The sequence below is a fragment of the Zalophus californianus genome, chromosome 2 (genome assembly GCF_009762305.2).
Source record: "Zalophus californianus isolate mZalCal1 chromosome 2, mZalCal1.pri.v2, whole genome shotgun sequence".
Classification (NCBI taxonomy): domain Eukaryota; kingdom Metazoa; phylum Chordata; class Mammalia; order Carnivora; family Otariidae; genus Zalophus; species Zalophus californianus.
Genome location: NC_045596.1, coordinates 84,318,168 through 84,333,413, shown reverse-complemented (window position 1 = coordinate 84,333,413; position 15,246 = coordinate 84,318,168). Strand labels below are relative to the sequence as shown.

General features: G+C 38.2%; 1 protein-coding gene and 1 non-coding gene across 3 annotated transcripts in view; one reads left to right on the top strand and one right to left on the bottom strand.

Annotated features, from left to right (window-relative positions):
• Window positions 1–15,246, top strand: part of MANBA (mannosidase beta) — a 122,416-nt gene that overhangs the window by 10,798 nt on the left and 96,372 nt on the right. For both annotated transcript variants that reach the window (XM_027598546.2, XM_027598545.2), the window contains exons 2-3: window positions 10,524–10,618; window positions 14,389–14,494. In XM_027598546.2, the coding sequence (XP_027454347.2) occupies window positions 10,524–10,618; window positions 14,389–14,494 (201 nt within the window). The remainder of the gene's footprint in view (window positions 1–10,523; window positions 10,619–14,388; window positions 14,495–15,246) is intronic.
• On the bottom strand, window positions 12,972–13,078 carry LOC113926031. The gene has a single exon (XR_003521118.1). It is a non-coding gene; the product is annotated as a U6 spliceosomal RNA (small nuclear RNA).

Sequence of the window (15,246 nt, the reverse complement as noted above, 5' to 3'; positions counted from 1 at the left end):
AAATAACGCAACATATTTTAAGAAAAAAGAAAAAGAAGAAGATAACAGGAGAGGAAGAGAAGGGGAGTATGTCAGGGGGAGACGGACCATGAGAGATGATGGACTCTGAAAAACAAACTGAGTTTCAGAGGGGAGGGGGGTGGGAGGATGGGTTAGCCTGGTGATGGGTATTGAGGAGGGCACGTTCTGCATGGAGCACTGGGTGTTATGAACAAACAATGAATCATGGAACACTGCACCAAAAACTAATGATGTAATATATGGTGATTAACATAACAATAAAAAATAAAAAAAAACTGTAACAGTTTTACATTCCCATCATCATTTTATCAGAGTGCTCATTTTAGGTGCTAGATTTGGACATTATTCTATTTAGTTTTTAAAAAGATTTATTTATTTATTTTAGAGAGAGAGTGCAGGTGCATGTGAGTGGAGGGAGGGGCAGAGGGAGAGGGAGAGAGAGAATATCAAGCCGACTCCCCGCTGAGTAGGGAGCCTTGGGTGGGGTAGGGGGTGCTCAATCCCACAACCCTGAGATCATGACCTGAGCCAAAATCAGGAGTGGGACAGTCAACTGACTGAGCCACCCAGGTGCCCCATTTGGACATTATTATTATTATTTTTTAAAAGATTTTATTTATTTATTTGACAGAGAGAGAGAGTGAGAGCAGGACCACAAGCAGGGGGAGTGGGAGAGGGAGAACCAGGCTTCCTGCTGAGCAGGGAGCCTGATGCGGGGCTCAATCCCAGGACCCTGGGATTATGACCTGAGCCGAAGGCAGATGCCCAACTACTGAGTCACCCAGGCGCGCCTGGACATTATTTTAAAAAGCAAAACTAAACACAATTTATAGTGAGGTTGAACATCTTTTATATGTTTATTTCATGTTTATTGGTGATTTGGGGTTACTTATTCATGTTCTTTATTTTTCTGTTGGCTGTTCATCTTTTAAAATACAGATTTGTTAGACCTCTTGTTATATATTTTCAAAATGTCTCTTTTGTTAATGATTTATTTTGTCATATAGCTGTTTTAAAGTTTTATATATTGAAAATCTTGTAAGGTTTTTTCCTTTTATGATTGTTTTTGTCTTTGATATTATACTTCAGAAGTAATTCCCTCTTTCCCAATTAAATAAATATTTACAATTATTTCCCTTTTTTAGTATCTTTATAATTCCCTTAACATGTTTAAAATATTGATCCATTTGAGATTTTCAAATGGTTGGTTTTTATATCCCATAATTTAAAAATTTCTCTTTTGTTCACTGATATAAAACATTACTTTTTCATGTATGAATTTCTCACATACTGATAATTTTCCTATTCACTCTCTTAAAATTATTTTTTAAAGAATTACAAATGTCTAATCTTCTTGAACAAAAAAATTGATACACAAAAATATAAAATATAAAGAACAAGGGAAAAACAATAAAAAGCATACTACAAAGGAGAAGTAACCACTGTATAATTTTTTATGTGTATCTTTCCAGATTTTTCTAAGTATATACAAATACAATAATATGAAATCAATTCCTGAAATGGTTTTGTAAGTACTTCTTCATTTAAAATGTATGGTGAACATCTTTCTGTATCTATAAGTGTCTATAAGTATAGATCTAGAATAATTTTTAATAACTGCATAGACTCCATTATGAAGATGTGTTCATATTCGAAATCTACACTTAAAAATAGAAGAAAATATAAATATATGAATATACACATATATTAAAAAATGGTAGGCACCAAATGCTTAGGACTTTTTCTCTAAATTTTATGACTGTCTTATATCCTTCTTATGTAATTGGGACAAATGATCAGAGAAGATTTTTTAGATGTGTAAATTTGTAAAATATAAATGTTAAGATTATATATGGTAGCTATACATGTGATTAATAAGTTAGTCTTAATCATTCTGTCCTAGGAGCTGTCATTCTGTCCTATGAGCCATGAGTCTGTCTGTGGAGGCACTAATCTACCGATTATCACTCATCAATAAATTCTAATAAAATATGTGCATCAGTGTGGATAAATGTGTATTTTTGAACTCTTGAAGTAGCCAAGAGGCAATTGTCATGTAGATATACTTTTAAAACTTTTGTTATGGTAATATTCAAACAAATACCAAAAAAAGTAGCAAAATGAACTCCCATTTACCCGACACCCTGCCTTCAATACAGTTCATTTTGTTTCTTCCTCTATTCACTATGCACCCCCCCTTATTTTAAAGCAGTCCTAGACATCACATTATTTCATCCTCAAACATTTCACTATGGATCTCTAAGTATAATACCATTATCACCCATTTGAATATTTTTGTTGTGTTTCAGAGGAGGAAGTCTCATGATTATGGTCCAAAATGACCAAATATAAATTTATTCTTAAATAGAAGGTACTTTTTCTGGTGTCTGTACTCACCTTCTATGAAAGACTTAAAAATAGAATATTTGATTTTATTTGATCATTTTATGATGCAAAATGATCTCAAACGCTTCTAGGAAAGGAGTCACTTAAAGGTCTGTATGTTTTCTAAAAGTTTGCTTAAACGATGTGTGACATTAAGGAGATAAATTAGTTTAGGACTCTGTATTTGAAGTTTAAGTTTGAGCAGAAATAGTCATTCAGTTTTGGGGAAGAGATAACCCTGAGGTTTTTAAACCTTGTTTAAAAAAAAAAAAGATAGTTTTAGAAAATCCTGATCCTTAAACCTGGACATAATGCTTCCTTGTTTGATGCCTTGTGGGGTGTGTTTGCTTGTGAAGAGGGTTTGCTTCTCATGGCCCAACACTGGGGATCAAAGGAACATCTGAGAGTTGAATCTTTAGGTAAGGGCTGGTTGGTCTTTATCACATGTAAGTGTACATAGTCAGCCTAGGCTATGAGACTCATCTTCACGTAGTAATGATTTAATGTCTTCCATGTGCAGTGCACTCTCCTTGACCCTCTCTGTAATTCTCACCACAACCCTGCGGAGAAGGTTATCATTTTTTACACTGACTGAGGCTCAGAGAAGTTATGGCCTAAGATCATTGCATCTATTAAATGGTGGGACAAGGATTCGACCCACATCTTTTCACATCCCCTATTGCCTGTTGGCAAGAATAAATAGTAAGCAAAGAGAACAATTACTGTTTTAATTTAAAGATGTCTAGTGAAAACAGTGACGAACACAATATACTGTTCAAAATATACCACCAAAAGCATCCCATTTGCTAAAAGTTCTTGATAAATGCAAGCAGGTCCTGAGGGTCAGTCCACACATCCCTTCTTCTCTGTTCTCCGTCTCTTGGAAGTCTCTTAGTTTCTGCCGTTTGTGCGAGAACTGTGTGGCTCTGTGCCAGAACTGCCCAGCTGCCTTAACCTCTACCTCTGTCCTCTGCTGATTTGTGGCTGGAATTTCTGCTCCACTCTTCCACCTGAATGTCTTCATGGAGTATTGAAACCCAATATATCCAAATGCCTCTTCTCTCAATTCTCCCAAATCCTTAGTTTCTCTTCTTTTGTCCATTTCTAATAAAAGCACCAACAGTTTCTCAGTGAATGAGGCCTGGAATTTTGATGCCATTTTTGTTTCTTCTCACGTATGTTGCTACTTTTTGGATTTTGTAGGTCCAAATTACAACATCGTATAACCGTTCCTGCCTAGTCATTTGTACTGCTATCAACCTAGCTTATTGTTTTCTTTTTTAAAAAGAGGTCAGCTAATTTTAATGACTTTTAGAAATAGGTAAAGGATAAACAATTGATCCTCAAACTGTGTGGGTCCACTTACACTCAGATTTTTTTCAGTAAATACAATACTGTAAATGTATTTTCTCTTCCTTCTGATTTTCTTAACATTTTCATTTCTCTAGCTTACTTTATTCTAGGAATGCAGTATATAATACATATACAAAGTCTGTTAATTGACTGTTTATGTTATTGGTAAGGTTTCTGGTCAATAGTGGGCTATTAGTAGTTAATTTTGAGGAGTCAAAAGTTAATAAGCATATTTTTTGACTGCATGGGGTTTAGGAACACCGTATTGTTAACTGTACCCCCAAGGGTACAGTTGTAATGATTGTAATGATTAAAAAAAATTTTTTTTAATTGTAATGATTAAAAGGTTAATTGTAATGATTAAAAAAAAATTTAAAGGTGGGATACGTAATGAAAGCAAGTATCTTTGCATCCCTGTCTCCTAGTTTTCTAGTTCCCTTCCACAGAAACAACCACTGTTAACCAGATTCTTGTGTATATTCATGTATCTTGTGATATATGTCTATATACATAATAGATTTATATACATTTCTCTCCACAAATGATCACATTCTATGTATATTGTTTGGTACTGACTTTTTTCTTTAACTTGACATATCCTAGAAGTCATTTCAGATCAGTACCTATAACAGTTAACGACAGCTATCATTTGTTGAATGCTATACACAATGAATAGTTCTAAGCACTCTCCACATGTTACCTCTTGCAATTTTCATACTGATCCTGGGAGGTACTATTATTATCCCTGTTCTAGAACTGAGAAAACAGAAGTATAAAGGTGTTATATGAGCTTCACAGGGTCCCACGGGTATTAAGGCTGAGCTGGGACTTGAACTCATGCAAACAAGGTTGCTCCCCACTGCTGTTCTTACCTGTCAGCACCCCCCTCTCCAAGCTTCATCTCAGAGGCAAGAATTATGGCTGTGGATCTGTTCACCTGCCCAACCTTGCTCCCTGAGCAAGTGTGATCTGTGGCTCCTCTGACCCTTCATGTCAGTCAAGAATCTCTCTCCAGGCGTTTATGCTAATCTTTCATGAGTTCTAGCCTGGCGCTGTGGAGTGGGCTAAGAAAAGCATCTTGTTTCTCCTTTTAAATTCTCTTTGGTCAGAAAACAAGGAGTTTCCTTAACTTGCAACCCCTTTTTACCTAGAGCTGTGGTAGACATGAAGCAATATTTACTAGTTTAAGGATTTTAGGCGAAAATGATGTTAAGGCCAACCAAAATGTTTTGACTCATGAACTTGAGTTCTTGTACCTGTGCATCTTCTGAAGTAAGAATTGTAGCTGAAGCTCCTTTTGGCGATGGACAAACTGAGGTTTGGAGAGTGCAGCTTCTTCGGAATGGAACACATAAATACCCTTATGTAGGTTAGAGGAGCTTGGCTTCCTATGAACATTTTTTTCTTCTTTTTACTATATAGTATCCAATACATGGAAAGTTATACACCCATGTGTGTTTGTGATTTTTAAAGTCTAATAATTAAGTGAATACCCATGCACCTGCCATCAAGTTTATGAGCCTGAACATATCTAACATTGTTGCAATCACCTTGCCTCTTCCAGTCCCATCATCTACCTCCTGCTAAGGTAACTACTATCCTGAATTACGATTTTATTGCTTTTTACAAATTAAGGTTTTACCAAATATCTGTATATCTTAATATGTTGTTTACTCAATATATTGTTTTCTTTTGCTCATTTTTAAATAAATGTTTTCTTAAACTTTATTTTTTTGCCTAAGTGTCCAAGAAAATATCTATGTATGAAACAGTTGCAAAGACTTCCTTAAACTCCATTTAAAGTAATTATGTCTGGGATAGAATCAGGCATTGGATTGAAGCAGAATTGGGGAGTGGAAAAGCTATACCTGGTTAAGGAATTTATATATCTATAAGCAGTCGTAACAGATGAAGTTCAGAAGCTTACAGAGAAAAACAAGACTGATAATGTCATTTGTATGGTGTGATGCCACATAGTTTGTTGATAGACAGGAAGCATGGTAAATGCCAATTATAAATAACTAGCACAGGCTTTATATAGCATGTTTATCTCCTGGTTCCTGCTTGGTAGTAGCACTGACATTGTAACTATTGGTGGTATTTGTGACGTTAATGGCGGTATCAGGTAATGATTGAGCGTGTGGACTCTGGAGCCAGATGTCCTGGGTCTGAATCAGTGCTTCAGCACTTCATTTAACTTTAAGCTTTGGACTGTTTGTTACTAAATGGAAATGATGATAATATCTCTCCCCTTGGGTCAGGTGATCATCTGAAACTGTGAGTGTATGTGACATGAGGCACTGTAGGATAGTTGAAAGAATGCAGACCTTGGTGTTAGACTGAGTTGGTTTAGTTCCTGGATGTACTGCTTAGTTGTGGGACCTCAGGAGTGGAACCTTTGGAGCTCTAGTTTCTTCCTCTGTAAATGGTATTTACTGCATATGTTTCTTATGAAGATAAGAGTATGTGAGTACCTGTCTTGGACAACAAATGATACTTCTATTGTTTTTTAGGGCTCATGGGTTTGCTTAACAACTCAGTGACTTACATGATTTCTTAGTCGTCAGGTGTAACACTGAACTGCTGTTAGCTTTATTTAATTCATTTTTTGTTTGTTTTCAGTTTTCAACTTTTTAATCGGTGCTGTGAAGGACATCCTAAATGCTAAATGAGACACAACATAATATTTTTTTCTTCCAGTATTAAAAAAAATGACATTAACAAATATTTTAAAGAAACTTCTGTGTAACCAGGGTGGTGACCTCGAATAAAAAAAAACAAACAAAACACCTCTAATCATGTTCTTGATGTCTTATGATTTTATTTGGAAATTGCTTCCCACTCATGATAAACATTGTATACAGGCTTCTAAAATGTCCCTAAATGCGCATTATTATCTTTTTTTTCCCCAGAACCAGTAATTCTGAGAGCCCAAACTAAAAAAGTGGTAAAAGGGAAAATATCAGACCCTACAAACGTCCCAGGATTTGTCTTCAAATGGGAGAAAAATTTTAAAAAACACATGGAGCTTTCTAAAATGTCTTTAACAAGCTACCTTGGGAGTTAGTTCAAAAATAGAAGTTGATGCACTAAAACAGATGTTTCAATGTAGCTTTAAAAATCTTTGTAAGTACAACCATTTGGAAGGATGATCCTGGAATCAGGAGTTTTATTCCTGTGTATCTACATTAGGTACACATGCCTCATCTCCGTTGTAAAAATTGTCTCTGTAATTTTCTCCAGTGTAGTGGTCATGAGCACTCTGGCCTTCCATATCCATATCTTCTAGGTCATCATGTCTGCCACTCCCATAGTCCTGGTCCCTACCACCTCTAGAGTAGCTGTAAGCTTGCCCCCCTGGGCCCCAAAGACACCCCCTCTAGTTCCCCTTGCCGACTTGCCAGAGTGATCCATGTGGATCATGACCATAAAGGGACTCTCCATTCATGGCTCTCATGGCATCTGAGACACGCTCTGGTTTGGTGAAGGTGATGAAATTAAAACCCCAGGATTGCTGAGTCTCACAAGTCCCTGACAAGAACCACCTCAGAGATAGGACCAGAGCTGCCAAAGTGGTCTTCCAGTCTGCTTATTGGTGTTGAAGTTGAGCCCTCCCACAAAATCTTCCCTTCTTCAGAAGACATGGCAGTGAGTTTGAGTACTGCAAATTAAGCGGAAGGACCATAAGAACAGCTATCATCGAGGAGCAGAGAGAATGGGCTGTTGGCTTTAAATAGGACTCAGAATTTTAATATGAGCAAAGGGGATCAGACCAGTCTGGAATTAAATTAAGTTGGTTGCTTAACATTTGGAATAGTTATTATAAATGTAATCTAAGGTTCTGCAATCTTTATTTTAGGGGGTAAGATATTTTCCCTTAGAGGAAATTTTTTTTTTAGTAGAGTCTATCTTTTGGAGTAATTTTAGGTTCACAGCAAAATTGAATGAAAAATACAGACGTTTCCATATACACCCGCCTACACACACACATGCACAGCCTCCCCATTATCAACATCCCTCTACCAGAGTGGTACATTTGTTATCATCAGTGAACCTACACTGACACATCATTATCACCCAAAGTATATAATTTATATTAGAGTTCATTCTTGGTGTTGTATATTCTGTGGGTTTTGACAAATATATTATGATATGTATTTACCATTATAGTATCATTTAGTGGAGTTTCACTGACTTCAAAATCTTCTGTGCTCTGCCTATTCACCCCCTCTCCCTTAATCCCTGGCAACCACTGATTTTTTTTTTTTAAGATTTGCTTATTTATTAGAGAGAGAGAGAGAGATTGAAGGGGGAGGGTCAGAGAGAGAGGAAGAGAGAGAGAATCTCAAGCAGAATCCCCGCTGCATGTAGAGCTCAGTGGGGCTTGATCTCACAACCCTGAGATCATGACCCGAGCCAAAACCAAGAGCCACCAACTGAGCCACCAGGTGCCCTGGCAACCACTGATCTTTTTAGAGTTAACATGGTTTTGCCTTCTCCAGAAGATCATGTAGTTGGAGTCATGTAGTATGTAGCCTTTTCAGATTGGCTTCTTTCAAGTAAAAGAAAAATTTTAACCTCTAAATTCTGTTTGTCTAGAAAAAATATATCTGAGAAGTTTGCCCTCTTGAACTCAACAAGTAGCTTCCTTCAAGGGGCTGGGAGACAGGAAAGGGACTTGTGCCCCATAAGCCAGATCATCAGCCAACCCCATGGCTTAGCAGGATGACATGTTGCAACTGCATTAGCCTTCACACCTTCCTTCTCATGATATTTTTAACTGTATTGGACTAAGTCTACACTATAGAGTTATAAATAAGGCTGGGTGGAGACACATGGACAGGCTAATAATTAGGTACTTCTTTAAACCTGTGTCCTTAAATATTTATTCCATGCTTATTCATTGTATATGCTGAGTCCTGTGTGTGTGGGAAGAGCAGAAACGGAAACAAGTTGGCTGGGCCTGGCACACCCCACTTAGCAGACTAAAACCTCACTGTTAATCACCCTTAAAAGTCAGTTTGGTGATTATCAGTTGTTACTAAATCTCATTAACTACACCCTTCCCTAGTAGCTTATTAAAATATTTCTTCCAGGGGTGCCTGGCTGGATTAGTCGTTAGAGCATGTAACTCTTGATCTTGGGGTTGTGAGTTTGAGCCCCACATTGGGTGTGGAGATTACTTAAAAATAAATCTTAGAAATAAAATATTTCTTCTAGTCAGGAGCAATTTCTGACCGATACCATTCTTTCCATCTTGGTATACACCCAGCCATGTTGTAGTGCCTCTTACTGACTTGTGCTCTGAGCAAGTGCCCAACTGGCCATTGCCAACCTAACTTGGTCATCGGTGGAAGTTAGGCAAAGTTGGCTTTTCCTTCTCCATCTGGAGATGCGGTCCCTGAGGAAATCCCCCTTGGCCCTGTCCCAGTTGGAGAGGACTGCACTGTTTCCCTCTGTGTAGCTGTGATGTTGTTCACAGAAAGATGGACTAAAAAGCTTCACTTACCACGTTCTTTTCTGTGTCCTCATCTGGAAGTTAAAGCGTGGAAGATGGGTAGGAGAAGAAAGAGCTCTAAGGATTATGAAAGGAAGGACCCGGGGCTGGTCACTCAGTGAGAACAGCATCTGTGAACACCCAGCAGGCCTGTTGCCTGGGGCAGAGATTGGCAACCATTTTCAGTAAAGTCCTGGGCACTATTTTAGGCATCATGGGTCATATGGCCTCTCTTATACTAACTCAACTCTGCTACTGTAGCACGAAAGCTGCCATATATGATTTGTAAAGAATGGGCATGGTTGTGTTCCAGTAAAGCTTTATTTATTGACAGGTGTCCATTCTTAGCTCACTGGCCACACAGAAACAGGCAGTGAGCTGCATGTGGCCCATGGGTTGTAGTTTGCTGACCTGGTCTAGGATAATATAGGCAACCTGAAGTTTGTCAGTTTGATGGTATCTGTGCTGCTTGTGTATTCTCTGTAGAGGTCCTTTTTGTGCTCACTTAGTAAAACTTGGTGAAAAATAACTTCGGAAATGTTAGGTGAATCCAAGGAGTGGGAGTTCTGCTGATGTTTGGGTAGTAGAGGAGAACCCTTCCCCCTGAGGCCAGTTGGGATAGTGGCAGCAATAAGCACGGTGAGAATAAAAGGGCTGTAAGAGTGAGGGCCACTTGGGTGGCTCAGTAGTTTAAGCATCTACCTTCGGCTCAGGTCATGATTTCAGGATCCTGGGATGGGGCTCCTGCGGGTTCCCTGCTCAGCGGGGAGCCTCCTTCTCCCTCTGCCTCTGCCACTCCCCCTGCTTGTGCTCTATCGCATGCTGTCTGTCAAATAAATAAATAAATAAATAATCTTTTTTAAAAAAAGAAAAGACTGAGAGCCACACACCAGAAGTTCTGACTCTTATTCTCTGCTAATACCTCAGAGGTTCTGTGTTTGGTTTGAACAAGGGCAGGTAATTTTCATCTCCACACATGTTCTTATTGATAATGAAACTATGTTATTTCTCTCTCAAAGCTCTTTCATTGAGGAATTTTGTTGGACTTTTTTAAAAAACATTTTTTAGTTGTCTGAATGCTATGTTAACCTTCTCGGAAGTTAAACCGATGGAGCTTTAGCCTTGAGGGTGGGATGTGCCAGCATATGAAATGCTTATACTCCTAGGCCAAGAATTCATTAATTTTTAGGTGACAGATAGCTATTGTTAATAATTTATTTCATTTATTTATTTTTGCATAATCATCTACCATAATTTTTATCAACAGGATCCTTACTACAGATTTAATGACCTTAACTACAGATGGATCTCCTTGGATAACTGGACTTATAGCAAGAAATTTAAAATCCCCTTTAACATTAGGTACGTTTGTGTGTATATCTATATCACATGTGTATTTATTTAGTTATTATTATTGATCTTCTTTTTCTTTCTCTGCAATAATCTTTTGTTTGTTTAGGTTGCATGTCAGAGATTTGTGAGACTAAAGCCTTGTCTGATAAAAGTGAATATTTGATTTATGTTTTGATTTGTATATAAGAATGGTGCCACTGATCATCAGTCATGAAATTATGTCTCACTCAGTCATTCTTCCACGGCTTATGATGGAGTCACCTACACCTAGTCAATTCTCTTATTTCCATTTCCTTCTCTCTGCCCCCCACCCCATAATCAATAGAGTGTGTGTATTTACAGTTTGTCAAGTAGGATTCAAGATATATCATTTGTTCCATGTGGTGTTAACCAGCCATCGAGGCCATGGCATTGGCCTTATATTATGTCATGAAGCCATGAGGAAAAGCATAGTTCAGTTTCAGTAATGTTCCATGTAGCAGAAAGTAACCCAGTTATATCTACCACCATTATTGCTAAATAAAAAAATCTTCTGTCCCTTTTGTATGACTTTTTTTTGGGGGGGTAATTATTTACTAGCCTCTTGAAAGAGAGATAAATCCAGAATGTGGTGCTCAACATCGCAACATTGCTGTGCTCCAGGCTCTTATTTCCAGATAATACTTAAAATATCTCTGTAAGGGGTTCTCTTTCATCTTGAACTCAGCATATCCAAAATTTAAACAATTGACTTTCCCACTTAAAGCGTACTTTCTATTGTAACAGTCTTATTGTTTCTCTTAATGTAACCCCATTTTGCTGATGTTCTATGCCTAAGGTGTTTTGGGCTTATACTGTCTTTTCTTCATCTCTGTATGTGGTCTGATTCTGAGTCCTGTTAATTTCTGCCTATCGTTTTTCTTGATTCAGCCCCTTTCTCCTCATTTCCCAGTTTCCACATTTGCCTAGGCCTTTGTTAGTGAGTGCCTGCAATTAGCCCAAAGCTGCATAATTAAATTTCTTGCTTTGTCTTTTTATTCCATACACAAGTATATGGAAACATTAGACTCATCTTCCACAAACAGTAGATTCATCTTCCCCAAATTTTGGTTTTGCCATGATGTTCTTGCTCAAGAATGACAGTGTCAGGACACCTGGGTGACTCAGGCGGTTAAGCATCTGACTCTTGGTTTCAGCTTAAATCCTGATCTCTGGGTCTTGAAATTAAGCCCCGCATCACCTCATGCTCCACTCTCAGTGGGAGAGTCTGTGCAAGATTCTCCCTCTCTCTCTCAAGTACATAAATAAAGACAATCTTAAAAAAAAGAAAGAAGAATGACAGTGTCTTCCTTTCTTTTTTTTTTTTTTTAGGTTTATTTATTTATTTTAGGCGGGGAGAGAGAGAGCGTGAGAGAAAGCATGAGCGGGGGAAGGGCAAAGGGAGAGGGAGAGAATCTTAAACAGACTCCCAGCCCAACGGGAGCCTGAGGCTGGCTCCACGGGGTGCGGGTGGGTGTTGGGGGGCCTCAGTCCCACAACCCTGAGATCACGACTTGAGCTGAAATCAAGAGTTGGATGCTTAACCAACTGAGCCACCCAGGCGCCCTGACAATTTAATTGTCTTCCTTTTAATTGACAAAACCAGTTTAACTTTCTCTGCCTGTCTATGAAAATGCTGCTTAATCTTGCCTATTCCTCTCCCACTTGCTGTGTCCCATCTTGCCCTGTGGACTTGACCAGATGCCTCCCTTTAGCTCTTTAGCACAACCTGTGCCCCTGAAACTATCTGTTATCTTTTTTTTTTTTAATTTTATTTATTTATTTGACAGAAAGCGAGAGAGCATGAGCCGGGTGGGGGGAGGAAGAAGGGGAGAGGGAGAAACAGACTCCCCGTGGAGCAGGGAGCCCGATGCGGGGCTCGATCCCAGGACCCTGAGATCATGACCTGAGCCGAAGGCAGAGGCCCAACTGAATGAACCATCCAGGCGCCCACTAGCCTGTTATCTTAATGTATTGATGCTGTTAGCACTTCCTTATTTTTAATTTGTTCTTCCTTGGGGGGTCTACCTTATACCTAGACATTTTTTTTTTTAAATTTTTTTAAAGGTCTTATTTATATATTTGACAGAGAGAGCACAAGCAGGGGGAGCAGCAGACAGAGGGAGAGAGAGAAGCAAGCTTCCTGCGGAGCAGGGAGCCCAATGCAGGGCTCGATCCCAGGACCCTGAGATCATGACCGAAGGCAGACACTTACTGGCACCCCTACCTAGACATTTCTACTCATTAAAAAACAAAAAACTTTATTGAGACCTAATTCACACACCCTACAATTCACCCTTTTAAAGTAGACAATTCAGTAGTTTTTTGTTGTTGTTGTTAGGATAAAAATATGGAACGCTTCACAGATTTGCGTGTCATCCTTGAGCAGGGGCCGTGCTAATCTTCTCTGTATCGTTCCAGTTTTAGTACATATGCTGCCGAAGCGAGCACTACAATTCAGTAGTTTTTAGTATCTTCAAAGAGTTGCGCCACCATCACTATCCTCACTTCAGAGAGAAGGCCCATACCCATTAGCCGTCATTCCCCATTCTCAACATCCCCATTCCCTCATCCCTATCCTGGCACTAGGCAACCACTGACTCATTTTCTATGGATTTTCCTTTTCTGGGAATCTCACATAAATGGAACCATACAATATGTGGTCCTTTGTGACTGGCTTCTTTCACTTAGCATAATAATGTTTTCAAAGTTCATCCATGTTGTCACGTTGACCAGTACTTCATTTCTTTTTATTGCTAAATAATATTTTGTTGTGTGGATATAGCACATTTTATTTATTCTATTCGTCTTTAAATTCTTGTTTCTTTCTTGAAGTCTTTCCTTATGACATGACCTCTGATAGCTCCGGTGGTCTGTCCAACAAGACTGTACTATAAAATAGAAGAGACTGAAAGTTTTCCCTGTATTCCTGTGTTTTAGGCCAGACTGGCAACTAGATTGCAGATTCCTTAAGTTCAGAGAGTGTTTTAGTTCCTTGTAGGGCTTAGCAAAGTGCTGGGCACATAATATTCATTAATAGTTACTTGTTAGTTGGTTAATATGTTCTCTTAGATAGTGTCAGTAAATGTAATATTTTGTGAAAATGCTTTATATCTACTATTTAACTTAATTATCATAAGAATTTTGTAAAGTCCTAGAAAAAAGTCAGTACATTTGGAAATTACAAGCTGTGCTCATGATTTTATGGCAATTGAAATGTTATGAAGAAAGATAAGCTAGATCACTCAACATAACAAGGGTATTATGCTAAGCAAGTAAGTCAGTCAGAGAAAGACAATTATCATATGATTTCACTCATATGTGTAATTTAAGAAACAAAACAGAGGATCATAGGGGAAGGGAGGGAAAAATAAGACGAAATCAGAGAGGGAGACAAACCATAACAGACTCTTAACAAAAACAAAGTGAGGGTTGCTGGAGGGTGGGTGGGGGGATGGGGTAACTGGGTGATGGACATTCAGGAGAGCACATGAGGTTAATGAGCACTGGGTGTTCTATGCAACTGATGAATCACGGAACTCTACCTCTGAAACTAATAATATACTATATGTTAATTAATTGAATTTAAGTTTTAGGAAATGTATTAAATCAATACTTATGAAAATTTCATTGGAAACTGCCTTCTAAGAATGTGTATTTTTTGTGAAGTATTTATTCCTTTAGTTTTTAACTAATAAAAAAGGATTTATCTAAGTTAATGTTTTATACAGCTTGTTTTAAAAATCTTTTCTTTTTTTAAGCAAATGGCAGAAAGTGAATTTGATTTTTGAGGGCGTCGATACAGTTGCAAAAGTCCTGCTAAATAGTGTTCCTATTGGGAAAACAGGCAACATGTTCAAAAGATATGTAAGTATACAGTGATACCAGGTTAGAACCTACTTACATGTGTTTGTATGTTAATTGTTGTGATTAGTGAAACATAAGTGCATAATTGCCTGTGCAGGCTGGTACAAGCTCTTTGAAGCACTGGGTAAGTTACTTTCTTTCTCAGTTGCCTCATTGTAGAATGATGAAAACACCACAGACCCTATGGAGTTGTTGTGAGGACTTAATAGGCTAAGTATATAAAATGTTTGACACACTTCTTGGCACATGAGAAGTGTTCAGCAAATGCTATTCGCTTCTCTGTTTTTGGTGATCCGGAGTTTCATGTGAAACACCAGTTGACAAGCTATTAAGAAGGAAAATGTTCCTTTCTTTCTGGAATAATTACATTAAGATATCATATCCTGATCTCCATTCAAGGGTAGACTTTTCAAAGCAAAAATAACTTATGACTTAGAAATACACGCTGTTCATACCAGAGAGTCAGGTTGTCACGAAGCATCTAGGAAATTCCTTGGCAGTTCAAGGCCAAGTGTAAATAGCCAGAGCAGACATTCCAGGGCTAAAGATATTTTCTTCTTGCTCTCTTTGCCTAGGACCGTCATCTGTCAGTACAAATAGAAGGAAAAACCTAGAAATCTACTTTTGGGTAGGAGAATGTGTTCACTTGTACCTAGAAGCAGGCAACTAGGTTATACTATTTCTTCTACAAAAAGGCTAACCCTAAAGATTTCCGTTATTTTATGCATCTTTCATACATTTTTATATAATCT